The 21319-nt window shown below is 39.4% G+C and overlaps 1 protein-coding gene across 4 annotated transcripts in view; it reads right to left on the bottom strand.

The window, feature by feature from the left end:
• Window positions 1-21319, bottom strand: part of myo3b (myosin IIIB) — a 72304-nt gene that overhangs the window by 38477 nt on the left and 12508 nt on the right. For all 4 annotated transcript variants that reach the window (XM_005918143.3, XM_042219227.1, XM_042219228.1 and 1 more), the window contains 16 exons: window positions 20602-20747; window positions 13654-13719; window positions 10405-10560; window positions 7141-7225; window positions 6923-7039; window positions 6347-6451; window positions 5983-6066; window positions 5635-5837; window positions 5456-5554; window positions 5263-5377; window positions 5023-5149; window positions 4217-4427; window positions 3261-3408; window positions 1976-2129; window positions 1754-1842; window positions 177-306 (listed from right to left, as the gene is read on the bottom strand). In XM_005918143.3, the coding sequence (XP_005918205.1) occupies window positions 177-306; window positions 1754-1842; window positions 1976-2129; window positions 3261-3408; window positions 4217-4427; window positions 5023-5149; window positions 5263-5377; window positions 5456-5554; window positions 5635-5837; window positions 5983-6066; window positions 6347-6451; window positions 6923-7039; window positions 7141-7225; window positions 10405-10560; window positions 13654-13719; window positions 20602-20747 (2035 nt within the window). The remainder of the gene's footprint in view (window positions 1-176; window positions 307-1753; window positions 1843-1975; window positions 2130-3260; window positions 3409-4216; window positions 4428-5022; window positions 5150-5262; window positions 5378-5455; window positions 5555-5634; window positions 5838-5982; window positions 6067-6346; window positions 6452-6922; window positions 7040-7140; window positions 7226-10404; window positions 10561-13653; window positions 13720-20601; window positions 20748-21319) is intronic.

Here is a 21319-nt window from a genome sequence, read left to right as displayed (position 1 = left end):
TGCCTGGGAGTCGCGTCTTAAAGAAACCCACTTACCTGAACATTTATGGGAAGAGTACACAGCAGCACTATTCACTGAGTGATATAGTCCCGCAATTGTTAACAAAAGGAAAGTTTCCATTTCCTCTGTGGCTAGTGGTTAGTTGCTGAGATTTTCTAAATAGCATTATATCATACCTGTTTTAGTTAAGGGGCTGGAAAACAGCTGCTGCAAAAGTTTGTTCTCTGACGTCCTCAACACCACAACAATGTCTGCAGGGAGAGTGTCTCTGTTTTTCTCCAAAAAGCCATTCACATTGTACATTACCTGTTGAGTAGGACATGAGAAATACACGTACGTGTAACAGTCAATTCACATTTTCTGAATCTGAATTGTCATCACTCTATGATAAGGCTGAAATTAATGCTGGGGTATGGTTTAATTAATATATATACATATATATATATATATAAATATATATATACACACACACATCTTATGTGAGGGTAAAAAGATCCCAGAGAAAACTGATGTTCCTTTTAACCACAGAAAAACCACAGGTGTGAGCAATAAAAATACTGATGGCTGAAATCCATTTGAGGTTCAGTTGCCGGTGTTGCGCATGCTGCTTCTGCCAAACTGTCAAAGCTTACTGGAATACAGATGTTTTTAGAAACACCTGCGTTTTTCCTCAGTGACATGCGATAGGTTTGCTGTGCCGCTATCCAGTCCTGGATTTATGAAAAATTCCAATAACACAGTTCACACAGCTTGGTGATTCCCAAAGAGCTATTAGCTGAAAGCTTGGCATATCTCGGCATGGTGTGCAGTATGTCATTAAAAAATCTGAGGAAACTGAACAACTAAAGGACAAAGGAAGAAGTAGCAGCACTAAAAAAAGTCTAGCAGATGAACAGTATCTGAAAGTCATGGCCTTAAGAAATAGGAAGAAATCTACTGTTTGCTGAACCCTCGTCAAAAATGGTTTCCCAGCAAAGGATGGCTGTCAAGAAGCCATTCTTAAAGAAGGGAAACAGGAAAAAAGGGCTGAGGTCTATCCTAGCTGTCATGAGTTGACAGGCAGGGTTTCTAATCCGTCACAGGGATAACACAGAGAAACAGACAACCATTCACATTCACCCCTTTGGCCAAATTAGAATCACCAGTTACCTACACAGGCAGATCTTTGTAGTATGGGAGCTCGGGTACCCAGAGAGAATCTATGCAGGTGCAGGGAAAGAGGGTAGACTCATTGTAGGGAGCCCCAGCTGGGTGGCAGATTTGAACCCAGGACCTTGTTGCTGTGAGGCTCCAGTCCTAACCACTGCTGCACTGTGCCACTCTTCATATGCATGTCTCATATTATAATCCACTCAAAAAAGTGTCTCTTTTCACATTTTCTTCATATAAGATATTTATAAGAAATAGGTATGAAAAAAGTTAACATTATGAGAAAATGTGAAGGATCAAGATAGACTTTTTAGTAAAATTTCACAGACTTATAGGATTTTGTTTCCTATTTTTCTCTATATGGGATGTAATAATTTTTTTTTAAGTCACAACAAACCTAATCAGACCCCAAAACAGATGTAGAGAAAAATCCTTCCATAAAGTATGCAGATGTTTATGAAATACTCAAAATAAAGGCATAATCAGAATAGAAGGTTTTACCAAGCATTTCAAAGGCCTGAACACTGGTTTACATGCTCACACCCATCATCATCATCAAGGCAGTAGATTGTTAGTTAAACACATCCAATGAAGTATCTGATACCTGTCCGGCATAGTGCTGAATTCCAAAACAAAGCTCCACTCGTTTTGGTATCCAAAAATATTTGCAGCGCAAATTGTCCTCAAACTTATCTGTAAAGAAGACATGTAGAAGAAAAGTATGGCACGTGAAGGCTCCTTATGCATTGATCTGTGAACTCTTATGTAACCGAGTTATTTTATGTGCTACATCTCAGCATGTTTGCGACTGTAGTTCCAATCTTACCCACTAGGGTCTGGTCGGTGGCCTGAGGGAAGCGGCTCTCTTCATCCAGCAGGGACAGCAGACCCATGGGCTTCTGCAGAAACATGTCCAGAATGGGCCTATTGTCCTCATACTCCACCAGGCTGGCATCAACTTCCTCGCTCTGGTATTCCATCTAATTAGAACCAGTGAATGCAGAATAATAATCTAGTTATGGTTTCCCTAAATGACCCAATTAAACAATCTAGGCTAAATATGCAATGTGCATGTGTGGTTTAAAAAAAAAAAAAAAGAGTTTCTAATCAAGCAAACCACACACTTGCAGCCAGCTGTGTGTGTCTACGGCTGAAGTTTACAGCGTAATAGAGTCTTTTACTGAATGCATAAAACAGAACAGCTCCAAACCAACAAATAGAGCCACTTACTTATTCATAATTTATTTCAATGTGCAAATAACCCAGAGTCAAATCACATTATTGCATCTATTTAATTTCAGATCAAAAAGTTGTTTTAAATATATATTTTACTAATAAAGTGGAACCAATGGATCTAAACCATCCTCATGTTTAAATCATTAAGTCAGAATAATCAGTTTCTGTGTACAGCAAGACTGAAGACATCCACACACAAAATAAAGATCCCTTTTCCACCGAGCATTAGCCCTACATCAGGGGAGGATGTTTTCCACAAGCTAAAGGCCTTTTTTTCAGAGATCACTGCTATAATTAATCTGAACGGGGAAAATGTAGCTTCCAATAACACTTCTGGTCCTGGAGAGCGCTAAAAATGAGAATGTAAATGAAAGTGCAGAGGCTATTATTAGTCTATATGCCGTGCGGAGTTTGGCCTCAATAAATAATAGTTTGTATTTTTCTAAAGAAATGCACACTGAGCTATCTAATGAGAAAATGTGCCACATCACTAAACCGAGCCACTTTTCTTGAGTTCTCTTTAAAAAGGACTGTTGCAAAGTTACTTCAAACAAAAGGGTTTCTGATTGATGTCAATTCATCTCCATCGAGGAAAAAAGGCTTTTCGCACTTCAGGGTAAACAGCTTCATTAAATCAATTAAGAGAGTAATTTGGGGTGACTTGTAGGAAAAATTAATGTTGAGAGCTTTTCTGAATTGGTAACTGTGTAAACACCAAATTTATTTAAGTGACTAATTTCCATAATAGTGTTTTAAATGGAATATTCTCTGCATATTTTGTGTTATTCTTTCACCCCAAACACATTACAGTGGTATCTTCTACTTTGTGCATTAGAGCGGATCATTTAAAACCTATTTATGCATGAAGAACTCACCTGTTCGAGAGCAAATATGTGCTGGTTGAAATAAAACTGAATCTGCTCGTTTGCGATGTTGATGCACAATTGCTCAAACGAGTTCTTCTTGAAGTTTTCAAATCCAAAGATGTCCAGGATTCCCACATTCATGCCGCTCTCTACGGCACTTCAAAGGAAAAAAAGGGGGACAAACAAACTTATTCTTCTATGCGATGGAACAAGCAAATCCCCAGCAGCCATATTAATTGATAAAACTTTAATGATAATCCAAGTTCCACCCAAATACGGAGTCTGGCCTGGATGGCCTAGTCTGACAAGAAATTATAAACACAGTCTTTGAAAAAGTCAGATCTTCTTAAATGGCTTTTATTTCAGTCTCTATTGATTTAACCTCCAGTTATTTTCAGTTTCTGCACTAACAATACTCACTTCTGCAACACAGCATAGATATTTATGATCCTGTATTTTATATTCAGTGCTTGGAGCTGCTACTTTCATGATCAGTCATTACCCACAGTATGTAGAGGTCACCTTTAACCAGTGCTACCAGGTTATTAATGGCAATAAGGAAACGGCTAAGATGACTGGAATGCAGACGGGAACTCTGGCTTCATCTCTGAGAGACGACTCCTTGACAGTCAATGCTCATATTTATGAAGGAATTCTTTTGGATCAATGAAAAGCCTCTTTGCAGTCTCTCTGAAGTCTTTTTAATCATCTGAACATTATTTTCTCTGCACGCAACTCTGTATCAAAAATTTATTAAAACTTTTTTCTTTTTTGCTCTCCTTTTGCTTGTCTTGTGCTTTCCCATTGATATTCCCCTCTTCATGTTTGCATCTACCTCTGCAGACTTCCAGAAAGGTCATCAGAGCTTTTCAGAAACTGAGTGAGAAATTACACCCCAAGAAATTACAGAAAAGACAAAAACAGTGGGCATGCAAACAAATTGTTCATCACTAGCACGCACTGACCAAACATTCATGTCAGGCTGCAGGAGTGAGTTGATGCGATTCACTATCCAGCTGAACAGGCGTCCGTACAACGCCTTGGACATGGCGTCTCGGACATCGGAGGCTTTGTCCACGGTGTTGGAGCGGATGATGGTTTCGCCCCTCGTGACCACACACTGAGAGGTAAGTGCTTCCTGGAGCTCCTCGGGTCCAATGCTGAGGAGAGACGCAGCTGAGAAAAAGGCGAGACAGTCAATCAGTTTCACAGTGAAGAGATTACTGCATCTTATCACAATACTATAATAACAAACTATAACATGGTTATACTGCAGATATTTAAAGTGGAAAGTGGAAAGATTCCCTTTTCTCAAATTCTACAACATCACCTCAAATCAACAGCTCAATGATCCCAAACACACATCTAAACTATTTTGGGGATGGATAACAATTTGCGGACTTTATTTAAAAGCCAGCTGAGCTCTACCAATTCTCCCAACAAGATTGGTCAAATACCCAAGCTTGCTGATCATGGTGCAGCTTGCTAAGGGGCATTTAACCAAATATTAGTGAGAGGTAATGTATACGTCTGAGCCTATATGCATACTTTTGACCATGTGTGGTTTAGAGAATATCCAAGATACATTCAAAATCACACTACACCCTACAAGTTCTTGTTTTTAAAGCAACTAAAGATGTACAATCCTGTTTTTTTGCAGCCAGTGATTAACTTCCTAAAACACTTCAGGTCGTACAAGTTTATGGGAGTCACCGATGACCATTTTTTATTTACAGTCTATGCTTACAACACACATTGCCTAACATCTCACCGTTCTCTAAGGCCTCTGAGTTAGGCACTTCACTAATATCGGTCTGATGCTGGGATGTGATGGAGGCAAATTCAATATTCCCAGTATTCAAAATTGCTGAGAGAATTTTGTAAGCAGAGTCGACCTCCTAAAAACAAGATATCAAAAGAAAATTGTTACATATTACGTATTTTATATATTACAGCTCTCAATAGATCTGTGCCCAAACATTGCATATGTGATTGCTTGAGTGTTTAGTACCTCTTCTGTAAAGCCGATATTTCGGAAGCACTCCTGAATGGCATCAAACTGCTCTTTATATTGTTTCCTTGACACAATGTCTTGCATCACTTTGCAGTGCTGACTGTCAATGTACCTGCAGATTCATGTTATGACAGTCAAATTAGTTTCCACATTGTGAGGAGCGAGTGATGGGATTATTTGCATCACAAACCTGGGAGGTGTCCCATCTGGCAGCCTGTAAGTCTTCAGCTCGTCTTGGTGGTAAAGGCCGGCATATATGTAATAGAATATGTGGAAATTTTCCTCCCCTCTGAAGGAAAAACAAGAAGAAGTTAGATGAATTACTCAAATCCAACCGCAGGAAGGAAAAAAGCAAGGGCAGCTGCTTACGGAGCCTGTTTGATGACCCTCGACTTCTCCAGCAGGTATTCAGATATCTTGGCCCCAATAACCGCTCCTGTCGGCGTGAACTTCATCTCCAGGTACTTGCCGAAGCGACTGGAGTTGTCATTGATTGCCGTGCAAGCGTTTCCAAAGGCCTCGACGAGAGGGTTAACCTGCAAAATCTTCTCACGGAGTGTCCGATTGTTTGCCTGAGAGCAACAAAATAATTATTTCATGAACTCTGGTAGATTTTTAAGATAGTTTATGAAGTAGTTATATGAAGTAGTTAAGTCTGGTATTAACAAGTTAGAAATGATGATGAAAAATAGTGACCAAAGAGCTACTATGCAGTACCTTTCCCAGGAAAGTAAGATGCTGAACAATTAAATGAGCACTTTCTGTTTTCCCAGCACCGCTTTCTCCACTAATGATGATACACTAAACAAACGAGATAACAGTTCATCAAGCGGGAACACTGACATCATATACCATAATTTTTTCATATGTTATTTACTAACATTTCCTTGCTCCTTTGCTTTTGTCCAAAAGTTTCCAAATCGACATTAAAAAATAACTGATTGTAATTAAAAGAAATTGCTCGAAAGCATTTGTAAAACCTACAGTGCTTTATACAAAATAATTTTCATTATTATTCTATCAGCTTTAGGATTGCACGGTACAATGCTTCAACCTATTCAGTCACTTTTCTGGAAGATACCTGGTCTTTGCAGAATGTCACCATGCCTTGGTAAGCTGCATCTGCAGTAGCAAAGATGTGTGGAGGGTTGTCAGCTCGCTTTACGCCATGGTACAGCTTAGAGAACTAAAAGGGGCATAAAAGTATTCATGAAGACTTATTTTTATTACGGCTTTGAAGAAATTAACAACCAACAGCTTGGAGAAGACAAAACTCTGCAGCGTCACATAATATCAATATCGGATATCCAGTGAAGAGAAAATTTGAGGAAAAATGCATGCAAAGTTGCTGACTATGCATTAAAGATGTTTAGAGTAATTTAAAAGATTAAAAATAGTTGATTTAAACTGACTGAGCAGAAAATTAATTTTTAAAAATCTGATTTGGGGGACAGATTGTTGCACTAACTAATATGACAATTGCCATAATAGTTGCTGTTACTGTGAATAAAAACAAAATAATAATAATAACAATAACTAGCCCTACAAATAGAGTATCCACTAAAGCAGAACCTGCATCGTGACTGGCATCCATTCATCATTTCCACTGTGTTTGTAAAAAAACACAAAAACGATTTGTGACTGATGTGTTACCGACCTGAGGAGAGTAGATGCTGAGATTCTGGAAAGGATTGAGAGCGATGAGGATGTCACCGACGTAAGTGTACACCTGCAGCTCATCATACCTCTTGTGGAGATGGCTGATGATTGTCTCCTGCAGAAAAGAAAACACACACACACACACGCAGCCTAAAATCAACAACTTTTCAGCTTGGGCTGATCAATGCATGACGAGATAAACACATAAAATCCTACCTCGTCTAAGAACTCCAGGTTCACCAGATCATCATCAGGACAGCTCTCTATTATGAGGGTTTTACGAGTATTGATCCGGACGTGCCTGTATGAAGTCAAGGACACGAGATGCCTTTTAAGCCTGTAAAGTGACCACTAAATGAGAAACAGTAGTGTGACTGGCTGAATGTAATACCCAGTCACTTCCACGTTTTTCACGAGGCCCTTTAAGCTTTCCCAGGGGACAGAACTCCTATTATCACAGGATGTGGTTGCACTTTATTCATGTTTTGACCTATCACTCTCTAAAGAGCCCCTGTGGACAGAGGTCAACAAACCTCCAGCTGGCTCCACGAAAACCTCAGGGGAAACCACAGAGTGTGAGAAAGAGAGTAAAACAGAGCTGTGCTTGTGACTGCCTACTGCTTTGTGTGCTGTATGTGTATATGCACAACACAGAGTGGACATTTTGACATTTCTATAACATGTAATGCATCACAAATCTTAGCATGACTACCAATAATAGTCGCTTAGGACAACATGAATGTAGTCAATTCCACAGAGAAGAGACTGACGTCAGCCAAACCTAACAGCCATAAAATTTTGACCATTTTTATCAGCGTAATATGGTTTAGTGGAGTCAATAATCCCATATACTACCATGAATCCAGACTCCAATAGTTAAGTCTGCACACAAAGCCTTTTACAAGTGAGTAACTACCAGTACTAGCTAGTCAATCTAGCCCTTTGCTGAGCTTAACCCACTTTGTTCCAATAAAGACTTCAGTGTGAAAATCTTGCTGGGAGCCAATTGTAGCAACATCCAGTCAAAGGCCATCTACAGTCTAAAAAGTCAATAAAGTGTCACAAATCTGAGAATAACTGCCAAAAATAGTTGCTTAAGACAGCATAAAAAAATCAAACTTACAATCTTTCTTAAATTTAGGGGGGTTATTTAAGTTTTTTTTTCAGCAATCAAATATTTATATTGTGCTAATAATATAAATATTCATTGTCCAGCCTCCTATGATAACCTTTTTATAATACACCAAATCACTGAAGGTTCTATTATGACATCATGTTGCACAGCAACCACACACCATTGGGCTAAAGTGACCCATTTCCTTATCTTCCTATAAGACACTTAAGCTCTGTAATGTTTTAATTTCACAACAGCAACATCTACTTTAGTAAATACCAATACACTCATTTTGTTATGCATCTCCAAATTGTATTTGCATTTCCATATAATAAATTACACTTATTGTCACATTACCTTGTGAAATCAAGGTTTCTGTATTTGTAGACCATATCAAGATTTTAATATTAGAAAAATATTTGTATATTTGTACTTTAAGGCAAAGGCATTTAAAGCTACTAGAATGAGTCTAGCTGGAATATAATTCCAGCATGTTATTTACACGTATAGGTAATTGTGAAATCCTCTTTGACCATGTGATTTTTATATTTGATTGAACAAAATCTTTCATACCAATTTTTCATTATATATACTTGAATGGGGTGGAAAGTGTGTGGCTGAAAGGGGAAGCAGTGCATTTATATCTAAACAACATCTAACACCCCTAGTTTTTATTTACTTTGGTTTTTTTATTTTTGCTTTTGTAAGTCCATCAGTTTATTAGCAGCACGACAGACTAAACAATACTGCAGCATGCACTTCTATAAATAACCAGTAGCTTTGTGGTTGGTACTACAACACAGGGAGCAATATTGCATTTTGGATAGCGTTAACATTTCTTTCACCACTTTTGTTTCCAGAGTTATTAACGTTCCAAACAAGAAGAAAAAAGCAAATACAATTAAAAATGAACTTGACAGATTTTTTCTTTCTTTTTTTTTTAGAAACCACAATAATAATATTGCCGAATGTACTCAGCGAAATCATATAGTAATACTGAGATAGCCATAACATAACATTTCACTTCTTTGACTCGTAAGCCTGAAGAGCTTATGATAAAAAAGGGTTAAGCAACAGTAACAAGTAATCTCTAAACGTGGACTAGTTAGGTTGCATTGTGCAACCTAATTTTAATGCTTGGTGGTTTGGGGCTTCAACAAAAGCACAAACAATTGTTTTTTTCTTTTCTTTTGTCACATTTGTAACATGCATCCATATTCCATTATAATAAATATACAATCATAAGACTAGCTCGAAATATAAATTCAAGCTTCAGGTTAGGAGCTTTTTCCTCATCTACTTTTTGAATTAATTCTCTATTCTGAATATAGTGTAAATGCAACAGCACAGAAATATGCTCAGTATGTAGTCCCTATAAAGTCAATCCCCGTCATCATGTCCCTTAGAGAAAGACTTGAGACCTCTAGCGTCTCACTCGCTCCTGCTTTGAAGTAAATCACACTATTCCACCTACGGCAGCTACTTTTAAGTTCTCTATGTCTTTATTCTTATCTGGAGTCATTGTTTGCTGATCTGTGGCATGAGAGACTAAACCAGGCGAGCCCAGTTCTCGCCCTACAAGCTCCTAATCCCATTATCCACTTTCACTGTGGACAGGAATTCGGGATCAGGCTCAGGCACAGACTCTGCACACTCTCGGGAGTAAACAGAGCTGGCACAACATCAAGACTCTCAGTCAAGGGCAGGTTCAGCAAACTCCTTTATAATGAAGATTAAGCAATGCCAAAGTCAGTATTTCTCCAGTAAACAGGAGACTTTCTGCTCTGTCGCTTGCTGCCATGTGAGTGTCAGGGTGAAGATTTAACTTTCAACATGTGCCTTTTCATATGGCTGTGTTCATTTTTTACACACATAAGGAGGTTGTAAGGTAGTTGCTATTTTAATTAATGAAGGAAATAACTAATTAGCTCATTAAAAGTGAACAGGCTGTAATGCTGCCATGTCACCTATTTCTGGGTGCAAATCTATATTTAATTATTCCATCATTGGGTTAATTGGTTGGAGAAGTGATGTGTACTAAGTACATCCACTGGACTAATTGGGATTTATTAATCTAAGGTTACTCAGCACAATAACTCCTTCTGAATTAGTCATACTGCCCTTACTTCTCTTTAATCACATACTGTAATTTCCATTACTCTGTTTCATCTTCATTTCTGTGCTGGAGTGTAAGAAGATGAGACCCTGCCCCCTACTGGACAGAAAAAATATCAGCACCCAATCCATGCCTATCAATGAAATAGAGATCTTCAACATCCAAATGAACTAATACAGTTTGCATCTTTACTATTTCATAACAGGGAAATTTAAAAAAAACAAACAAACATAAGATTTGGGATACTTACTTGGATTTGGTTTTGCAGCCTATTTGTTGCTGCTCTTGGATGAGAGCTGCTAACTGCTGACGGAGAGCTATGTCCTTGCCATGGGCCTGCTTGATGAAGGGGTGCTCCAGAAGGTGGGTCACAGATGGACGTGCCTCAAAATCCTTTATCAGACACCTTAAAGCAACAAAATATCACACAGTTACCTCTAAAACCCTCAGACAGACAAACTGTCCTTCATCAGTCTATAAATCAGAGTGAATTAAACAGTTAAGTGCAGTCACCTGAACATTGCGGGGAGCTGATTTGTCTGGATCAACTGGGAGTGATACTCATACCAGTGCGGTGCCGCTTGCAAGTGTTTTTAAGCGTGGGTCACTAATCGATCCTTCTCCGAGGACCACATGGTCACTATCACCATGGCCCCGAGTCCAAACAAGCCCTGCTGTGGCACAGCGGCAGGTCCTATCTGTGATCTGCAGTGTTTGCCAGCAAGTGATGTCACTTTGTGATACAGGCCTGCCTGCAGCAACCCTTCAGCCACTGATGTCAGTTTGCTGATACAAACGCTCTTCTAATATTGACTCTTCTGCGCCACACACACACACTGAAACACCCGCAGAACACGTTTGGCTTCACCCTCTGACAGTTTTGATATATTGCTAGACTGGAAATCACTACCCGAGTGCCACGATACATCTACCAGACATCCAGATTCGTGCTGTTCGTTTACAGCCAAAGACTTAAAAGATTCTGAACCCCAACAATTGCACTCAGAGGAAAGATAGGAGTAAAAACACTGATCTAGCTTCTAACACCTAATCGACACTGAAATTCTGTTTCTTTTATCAGTTTAGGCTCAGAAAGTTAATTCCATGAATTCATTAGCGTCAGAACATTAAGTGGAGGTTGCTGCTATTAGCAAGGCTGTGCTGCTGGGAGACTGAAAGGCAGGCCACTTTGTCATAGGAGTCAGTTCTTTGGCTGCACAAGTGCAGACACCGGTGATGGATTTATTATCCCCCCCACCCTCCGCCTCAGTTTCCTCCTTCCATACACACACATATACACAACAAGCCTGACAGGACTGTCAGAGGGTTCACAAAAAGCCTGCAAAGCTTGATAACATTGTCCAGCCTCCTCACATTGAACTCTGGTGGGCTTTGTTTGAGGAGATTAACTTTGATATGATATCACACAATCCATTAACCCAGATTACAGAGCTGCAATCCAAAGAGTAGCCAATAAAAACCAGGACAATGACATTGTAAAAAAGTAATATCTGTGCTGATTTAAGGAGAAATATGCCTCCTGACCAATCAAAAACTGAAGTGACATAAAAAAAAATCCAACAGGCCTTTGAGGCAGATGACGTCTGCTTGTTTTTACTCTTTTTTCCACCAATGCAATCAGAAACCATCCCTACACAAATAACCCTCCAAACAAATTGAATTTATTTTCTCATTACAGTTAAGGCCTGCACGCCTCTCTGCAGTAGATATTAGGGTTGTATTTTCTAGGCCTCCACTACAAGCCACCTCTGACATTATTAGCTTTGCACAGTGTAGGAAATGATAAGTTATCTGGCCCTCAGATAGCACTGATAACTCAGGTGAATTAGTTTGCTCCTCTGTGGCAGATTTATACAAAAGAAAGTCAATGAATAGAAAGAGAGGTTGATAGAATCGGGCAATAAAATATCAATTTCAGTTCCCTCTATATTTACATGCACATTCCCCCCTGATGTACAGATCTGTCTCCATATGTTTTACAGTTTCACACACTCATTGCACTACTAAAATAGTAATGCAAAAAAAAAGAAAAAAGATTTGTCTTATTATTTGTCTTATGTGTGGAGGCACTGACATGGTATTTTTTATTTGGATTCCCATTAGGGTAAGGGCAGCTGATCATTTAGGGGACTCCATTAAAAACACACATCAACACGCTTCAGAACGACATTAATAAAGCACTAAAAATAATAAAAGCAAACAAAAACAAAACGAAAACAGATTTACGAGAGTCACGTCTAAATTAAATTTCAGAGGTCATGTTTTAGTGACCTCTTCAATTAATTCTGTTTTTTTGTTATCTGTCTGTAGAAAACAGCTCTCATCATAAAATTATCTGAAGGTCCAGCTGACCAGCACTCACTGGGTGTATCACATAATTATGACAAAAACAAGCCCAGCTCTTCTTTCAGTATACTCTGTGCATGAACAGACGACTGGTGACATAAAAACTGCCATATGTGAAAACTAATAACTAATGAATTAATAATTATTCAATTAATTATCCACAGTTTTTATTGCTTTGTACATTTGACCTTTTCTTATTTGAAGTTTTCTCTTTTATTTGAGGCAATGTAATGAAAGTATTATATTTAAAATTAGTAGTATTATTTTTCCAGGAACATTTAATGTTTAACATTCTTCATGAACATATTTTGAAAGGTAGTATTACTTTATCCAGTAAATGTAAATCTATACAATTTTACAGACTTTTGGTGTATGTCAAGTTCTTCTTGTAAATCTATGGCTTTAATCTCAGACCTTTACTGAGATAGGACAGTGGGAGAGACAACAGACAACACAGTATAAGGCCACGCAGTGGATTCTAACCATGTCCTCTGCAGCAGCCTCACAGCAAACAGTCTGCCTACTGAACCCACTGAGCTTTACCAGCACCCAAGCTGAGAAATTCTCAGAATGATTATCCTCTGAGCTCAGTATTTGTTATAGCATCAATGGCACTAATACGACATAATGTAGATCACCCATAGTTCTGAGATACAGTATTTTTAGGTTGCCTTGGCACTCACAGCATCTTTAAGGTCACCTCAAAGATCTTCAGTGGAATTTAAAAGGTTAATTCATAAGCTACAGCTTGTATTTCAAAGCTGAACCCACTGTGGATCATAATCCTGCTGTGAGAGCAGATATTGTCTCAGTTTCACTTTTATGACATAGCAGATAACAGTAAAAATGTTCTGTTCTTGAAATGCTGCTCCTTTTTTCTCCTTAATACCGTTTGTGCTGTGGATAGAAGTCTGAGCTTCTGTCCACAGCACCTTTTTTTCCAAATCAATTCCTGTAATGCTTCTATTTGTTTCTTGTCACCATAAATCAGCAAAATCTGTAATTTCCCGCAAGAGGCCCAAATTTAAATGTTTCTTTCTTCACAGCCGTTTCTGTGAAAACGACCACTTTTCTACAAAATCTTGACTGTAAGATGACAAAGGCTGACAGGCTGAAGTCAGAGGAGACTTACTGGCTGATGAAATGGCTGAAACTCCTGCTCCACTCTTCAGGATGTCGTAATGTGGGTGAGGGATTTCTGAAACACAAATCAAAACAACATTTAAAAAAAAACAAAAGCTAAGGAGATATTAAAGGAAATTCGCATTAAATGATTATTGCTGTAAATGACCAAGATTGTCAGCATGTCTCCTGAATCATTTGACAAATGACGGCTGACAGTTAGAGTGCGACCATCAGACTCCTCTGAGAGTCTGATGGTCCGAGGACAAGCTGATCGGGGTCCAGGTCTGTGGCAGCCAGAGAAAAAGTGACAAATGATAACTGCTCCTCCACTGTCTGGCAGGAAGCATCTGCCATTGGGAGCCAAAATTATGGGAGCTAGTTATACCTCTGTCAGCAGCATTTACGGAGGCCATCCATAATGAGCCTAACACTTTTCAAGTGCGCACGATGACAGGAAGCAGGTCTGTATGAGGAGCCAAGGCTGGAAAGAGCCTGAGTACAGTCATCTTCACCAGGAGCTGTCAGCCTGACAGCCGGAGGCCGAGCTTTCTGTCACTGTCAGGCAAACAGTGACACACCTGGTCAATGCATTTACTGACTGTGTTAATTAGATCGCACATGCTGCTCTAGAAAGCTGCCAGACAAGCAGAGCAAAGAGGGAAAAACACAGTTTGAATTAAAAATGAAAACAGTTTAGTTTATGAAAAACACGGCATATGTTTAATATCTTTTTTTAAAGATACAAGGGCGAGGGGGGTGTTAGGGCACAAAATCTGTCATTTTCTACAGCACTAAGTTAGTCGAGTCTTTGATAAGAATTCAGACAGGCAATCCTTTCCAAAGTGCAGATCAAAGCCACTAACTGACTGCCTCAATGCAACCTCTAATATGAGCCCGAAGACACGTTCTCGCCTTGATGTCGTACCATACTGCTTATACGTTACGTAGTCAATATAGCAGCGCACTGCTGATAACACTGTCAAGAGCGCTCATTGTGCTTAGCGAACTCAGGCCGCATTTTTTCCTTCAGTTTTTGCGAGTACTGCCAGCTAATGTTGTAAACAAGAATGGCTTATTCAAATTTTGGACCAGGCAGAGCTCGTACTGTCAGGCTCGAGTCACTGTGGATCGAGGCAAAACCAGAGAGGTGTCAACAACCCCTGACAGCTGTAGCAAGACAAAAATAAAGTCAGTAAAATGTCTGAATATGATACTAGATATCCGTAATTTTTTAAGTCCTGTATTTACCATAGGACATAAAATATTACAATTTATATTCAAGGAGAAACTTAAGAAGTACTTTAAGCCTCTCCATAGTCTATTCTCCAGCCTGGACACACAATGCAGACATTGCAAACAGCACGTGTGATTACAGTCAACATCGTCATTATAAAACCTGACCGTTCTTCAGCATCTGAAACAAGCAGTGACACCCTTTAAATTTCACAAATCAACTAAAGCCACACTTAAGGTTTCAGTACCTTACACACTGCTGTTGTATTCTCCAGCTTGCATTAAGCAGAGACACAGTGGCCTTTATATAAGCTTAACAGAGAAGGAGTACCAGGGCCCCAAATAAAGACTTATTCAGCGAATGGAGCACATACTTAAAATTTTGGCTCATCCATCACTGCCGCCACAGCACCAGTACTTCTTTGAGCATACATGCATGAACACTGAAAAACTACAGCTACATTTATCATGTCCTTGGTAGCTACATCACCAGTGCTCCAGTCCAGGACAGTACACAGAGACAGTAAGATAACTGCATCAAAGGTGGAGATATGAGAAGCCTTTAATCGTGATTGGAAAGTCATCCAACCAGACAGTGATTTCCTGTCAGGGATTGTCAGTGTCAGATAATGGGAAATTTGGAACATTAAGTGTACAATTACTTCACTACACTGACTTTTTTTCCTACATAAAATGCCAATATAGAAAAATCAAGGCGATGTGGCAGGTTTTTTACAGTAACAATGAGCGATTTGATAAAACATCGGTGGAGTACACGGTTTCAAAATTCAGCATTATTTCTGCCAGTCATCTGTGACAGAAAATGTGGGAGGTTTTCAACCCTGATCATCCACATGTAAAATGTTTCATTTTTGCTGGTGGATGAGGGATTTTGAGCTAAGAAAGCAACTAAGGATGGATGCGTTTTCTCTCAGTCTTAGCTCCATAACCTGTTAAATGTTCATCAGCAGTTATTGCAATAAAAAAATAGCATTAGGCACAGATCATTGTCATAACAAGCTACGAGGCTACCAAAGTCTGGACCTTTTAAATAATACAGTAGAAATTTGTACAAATCACTTGGACAGTCTGACAACCTAGACGGCTTTTATTTTGAAAAGACTTTAGGAAAAATTGGAGAATTGTTGGCCTCTGTTTTGGCGTTTAGGAGGTCAGGTCAATGCATAACTCATGAGGAATCAGAGGGACAGCGAGCCATTGAGTAAGCAATTTTCTCCCTTGTGCTATTTTAATTTCAGGGGAAGGAATAATCTGTATTTTGACATTTTGTTTTATTTCATTGTTTTATACAAACAACACTCTGCGTTCATATTTTTATAGACACTGTTGCTCCTGCAAAAGAGGGAAGCTGTACAAAATAAAATCCTTTATGGCTTTCAAAATTTCTGGGTTTGATTGTGTTGCAGCTTTAGGACCTAGTCTCTACAGAACAATGGCCTTTTCTACTGGGGCACAGTTTGAGGAATAAGGAACCTCACTAATTTCTAACCACTGGTTGCAGCACAGGGCACATACATGCTAACATTTCTATATCCACCACCAACCTTCAGGACTGAAAAATGAAGCCAAGCTAAAGTGCCAAAGCTGCAGTTCCTTCAATGGCCACCACAACAGAGAGTGATTTGTTCACACAGGTAAATGTATGCTTGGATAGGCTGAGGCTAAAATGGGAAAAAATGGGAATATTGATTAATTAGCTGTTGGGGTTTTACTTTACCTAGTCCACATTTTTATAGATATACTGGTAACCTGTCCAGGGTGTACCCCACCTCTTGCCCTATGACAGCTGCAATAACCTCCATCTCCCTTGAACATTTACAAAAAAAATAAAACTAATATTGAGTTCAACTTATTGCTGCCGCCAACCACAACAGTTCCAGTTCCTCATGTGGACCTCTCGTCTCTATCTGTGGTGGCTTTCAAAGTTTGTTTTTTTAAATTAAGATTTGGCAAATAACCAGGTTTATGCTGCACTTTTGGTGAGTAAAATAGCAATAGTAATACTAGTATTAATATCCTGCTTTATTAGCAGGTGTCTGTTTCTGTGCGCTCCACCCACGCAGCTTATGAATGCAGCTTCTTGATCGAGCTTGCTAGCATCAGCTGCTGAATTAGCACTCCATCCTCTGGTCTAAATATGGCAGTGTTTGCCATATTTAGACGACCAGCATGGTGGCAGAAAAAAGCGCTGACACCAAGGCTTCAAAATATGGTGTCCTGAAAGCAATAGGGGACACCACTTCTGTTGACATCTGTTCTGCTGCACACACTATAATACAAAACAGCACTCAAGTCTGGATATCTTTCCTTCAGCTGAATGATTGTGTTAGCCTTTGTTGCCTCTGACAAACCATCACTTACTTTTATTCTGCTTGTCCTGGTCTTACTCAGACACATACATGTACTATCTAATACGTAGCTAATATCGACAGGGGTAACGCTGAATAAACACAACCTTGGACATCTTTGCCAGCCGCCTCTAAGCTTTACAAAGTATTTTACACACACTTTGGTTTGACTTTACATGGAAACTGTGAGGCTGTGTGGCAACGAGAGCACTGGCTCAAGCAATTAACCTTTCCGCATATTAAATATCAGACACCATCTTCGTCTTGAGTATCTATAATTAGTTTTGCAGTTGATTTTACAGCTTTGTCCTCTGACATGCTCCATTACCTTCATTCATGGTCACCATGATCATCATACATCTGTCATACGCACTCAAAACAGCAGGTAATAGTTAAAAAAGCATCATGGACACCTTGGGTTCAATTTAGAAATTAAGCAACAAGCATATGCATGCTTCAACAGGGTGTCACAACTCATCAAGTGTGTGATTTTTCTGTCGCACAAACAGACCATTTACCAAGGTGCCCCTAATTCATAGAGCTCATCAGTGTCCTCTCTGACAGCTGTCAGAGCTTCTCTTATCATCCACGGTAGCCTGCTGGGATGAGAATCATTTCCACCAAAAGCACGGCCAAAGCGGTGACATAATGGCTATCTGCTGCTGGGCTCAGGAGTGGCCCCACACATGGGCAATTAAATCCACAGCTTGACTCGAGAGACTGTCCAGCAAACAGCATAGGAAAGCAAGGAATGTGATCCACAACCGTGCATATTTGTCTTCCTTTTTACTATCTGGATGTGTTTCAGCTGAGAAAGAATGACAAAGTGGATAATACAGAAAAGATTAACTACCCGACAGTGAAACCTTTAGCCTGGAAACACATTACTACGTGCAACTGTAAAATACCAGAGAGATGAAAATGCTCATTACATGTTTTAGCGCTTACACAGGTTTCATAAAACATGCACCACTCAAGGACAATACTCCAGGTAGAGGCTCCTCTAGTAATAGTTTGTGACGTATTAAATTGAGAAGGAAAAAAAATTTGTGGATTGATCGAAACCTGTGACGATGAATCTCTTGGATTTCCTCATGAATCACTCTCACTGCCACCGAAGACCCAAAGGTGAAACTCATTTCCTTATTCACAAAGTCATAAAAGGTTTTTCTCATGATTTTGCCTGCGCCGCTGCAGCAATGGGGGAAAACATATTTAAGATAAATGACATGTTAACAGAATCATTTCATGGTTCGACACATTCGTGGTGATTTATAACAACTTCTAAACCTTTAAGGTCCCGTTTTACACTAAAAAGCTAAAATACACATTTTGATTGGAAAAGAGATGACGAAATGTCACTGAAGTATTTGTTTCCAATTCTATCATCATCAGAGTTATTCATAAAGGGCGAAAGGTCAAAGAAACCTCAAGGAATGATTGAAAACTGTCTGGTGAAATGGAAATGTCTAATATTATGGCTGGTGATTAATAGGGAAGTATGACTGCAACTTGTTTCTTTATATTTTGCCTCCAAGAAGCCAGACTTTCTTTTAATTTTTGTGGTCTTGACTAACAGTCCCGGCTTTGTGAAGGTCTTTAAAACGTTTCTTTGGACACTGGGTGCTTTTATATTCATTTTCAGTCCAGTTCAGTTGTGGTACCTCATCATTTTTTAGAGGACTTTTGGGATTTTTTTTTGCTAAGCTACTTAACACTGACCTCTGAATCATACATGCATCTGAAAGGCGCTTAACTCAAGGGATGAACCAGTGTCGCATCTACACATAACATTTTAAAGTGCATCTTTAGGCCCTTTGTTACCAGCAGCCTGTCACAAAAACACATATTTTGTTTCCATGTCTTTAGCTGAATTGACAAAATATGCCAAAGATGGCACAGTTTGACAGGCCCAAAATAAAGTTTTTGCACTATCGAGGTGATTCCCAAAGAGACATTATCCTAAAATGTATAACAGCATGTTGTGCAGTGTGTCCTTACAAATATTAGGAAACTGAGGGATAAAAGACGAAATGGCAGGCCTAAAAAACATCTACAGCAGATGAACAGCATCTGAAAGTCGTGTCTTTAAAAAATAGGAAAGAATTTGACATTTCTGTCTCAAATTCTCATCTATATGTATATATATGTATGTATAGGTGAGAGGTACAACAGTGAGTGTCTACAGCCGTCTGTAAAACATCACGGAGACTGGTTTATGATTTGCAACAGATTTATTTTTCAGCCTGACAATGATCGCAAACACACTGCCAGTGCAGTAGAAGCAAACATTAATAGAAAAGCACACAGTGGGACACTATCAGTCATGGATTGGCCTCCTCAGAGCCCAAACCTCAAAATTATTGAAGCAAAAGGCAGCTGACATCCAAAGAAGAGCTTTGAATATCATTCAAGAAGCCTGGAAAACTATTCCTGAAGACTGCTCTAAGAAAATGCGATCAAACCAAGTGTTGACAATCAAACTTGGAATTGTACAAACTCTGTTTTTGCCTTACTTATTTTTTGCACATTTCAATAAATAATTGCATTTATTTCCGTGCAAAACATAAAGACATGAATGATGAATCCTCCAAACTCGATCCCGAAGCGAGAAAAAGAGTTACGAATGTGTTACAGAGTCAAAGCCTGACAAAATCTTCACCCATGCGCTCTGCCATCAGCTGTAATTTCTCGTATAATTATTTTACATTCTGGTTAAAATTTGGTGCTGATGAAATGCTGCGTTAGCTCCCATAATTCCTGCTACACAAGGCCTGCTCCCGAGTCTTGGCAGGGAGGAGATAATATTGTGACTGGGAGGAGGTGACAGCCTCATCTCAATGTGAATGGAGCTAATCACCAATGCAAATTGCAATCAGAAGGGGCATATCTCTACCTAACTGAGAGATAATTGCGCGATTGTACTGATAACAAAAGGTCAACTGCGTGTAGCCACTAAGCTCTCAGATGATCATCAGACACACACGGTTTCCAGCAGTGAATATTTTTACAGATTCAATCACTGCATTAATTTTAAGGCCAAACACTTCTACGTTTCTGATGATGGAGATTTTAAACACTGATTATTCAGCAGATGCGTCCTTTCAGACAGCAAAGACGAAAATGCAGCGGCAACTGGGAGAGTGAAGCAGAGCCTACCGATTCAGCTTTTTATTTTCTAAATTCAGCACAAAATCAGTTGTCAGAGAAGCCGCAGTGATTTTTACCTTTTATCCATTTGATCATAAATTTCAGTTCAGAATTTTCCTCCTGACAGTAAGGAAAGGTTTTTTTTATGTCCCTGTGGCAGCTGCCTCCAGCTGTGTGGCAGGAGCGCCCTCTACTGGACTCACCGTGGGATCTTGAAAAGGGCTTTTACTGGATGCATCTCAGCCAGAGGGGGATCTCCGTCTGCCAGCTCGATGGCTGTGATGCCGAGAGACCACACATCGCAGCGGGCATCATAGGAGTAGTCGTACTGCTGTTCACAGGCTATGACCTGGAAACAATTCACAGGGTCCATTTTAGACAGTCACCGAGTGGAAAGTCTGTTTTTCTAGAAAGAGGGGTGAGATTAATTTTGTTTGATGTTTAGGGTATTAAATTCAGCTTAATGATTCAAAGAAAATTACTTTTTTTTTTTTTTTTCAAAAAAAGCATTGTGAACCTGAAAAAAATCCTCTTAATGCCAAAAACAGTCAGCCAAGCTCATTCACAGCCCATTTAAAAACAAGCACTGAAAGGCAGGTCAGTGCAGTAGCTCCGGGTACGAGCTTCTCTTTGCCACAGTCAATAATTATAACTGACACTACATTTTACAGCTGAGTTTATTCTAATTGCCCCCGAGGTCCCTCCCTACCAGCTCAATCACCGCACCTCATTTCTGCCAAAAGAGTAAGCCGAGGGGCCACAGACTCCCAGCTATTAACCTTGAGGCGACCTCAAGAGCTGCACCCGTGGAGAGGAATACACAATGACACATGGGAGGGAGAGTCACACGGAAATAACTGAGGCGCTCTGTTTAACAGCTACATCACACTGTACGTGTATATAAAAAGAATCCATTAGCCA

Source organism: Haplochromis burtoni, unplaced genomic scaffold (assembly GCF_018398535.1).
Source record: "Haplochromis burtoni strain Fernald_Lab_line unplaced genomic scaffold, NCSU_Asbu1 Contig_29, whole genome shotgun sequence".
In the NCBI taxonomy this organism is placed as follows: Eukaryota; Metazoa; Chordata; class Actinopteri; order Cichliformes; family Cichlidae; genus Haplochromis; species Haplochromis burtoni.
The sequence above is the reverse complement of the archived record's forward strand: the minus strand, read 5'-3'. Positions and strand labels throughout refer to the sequence as shown.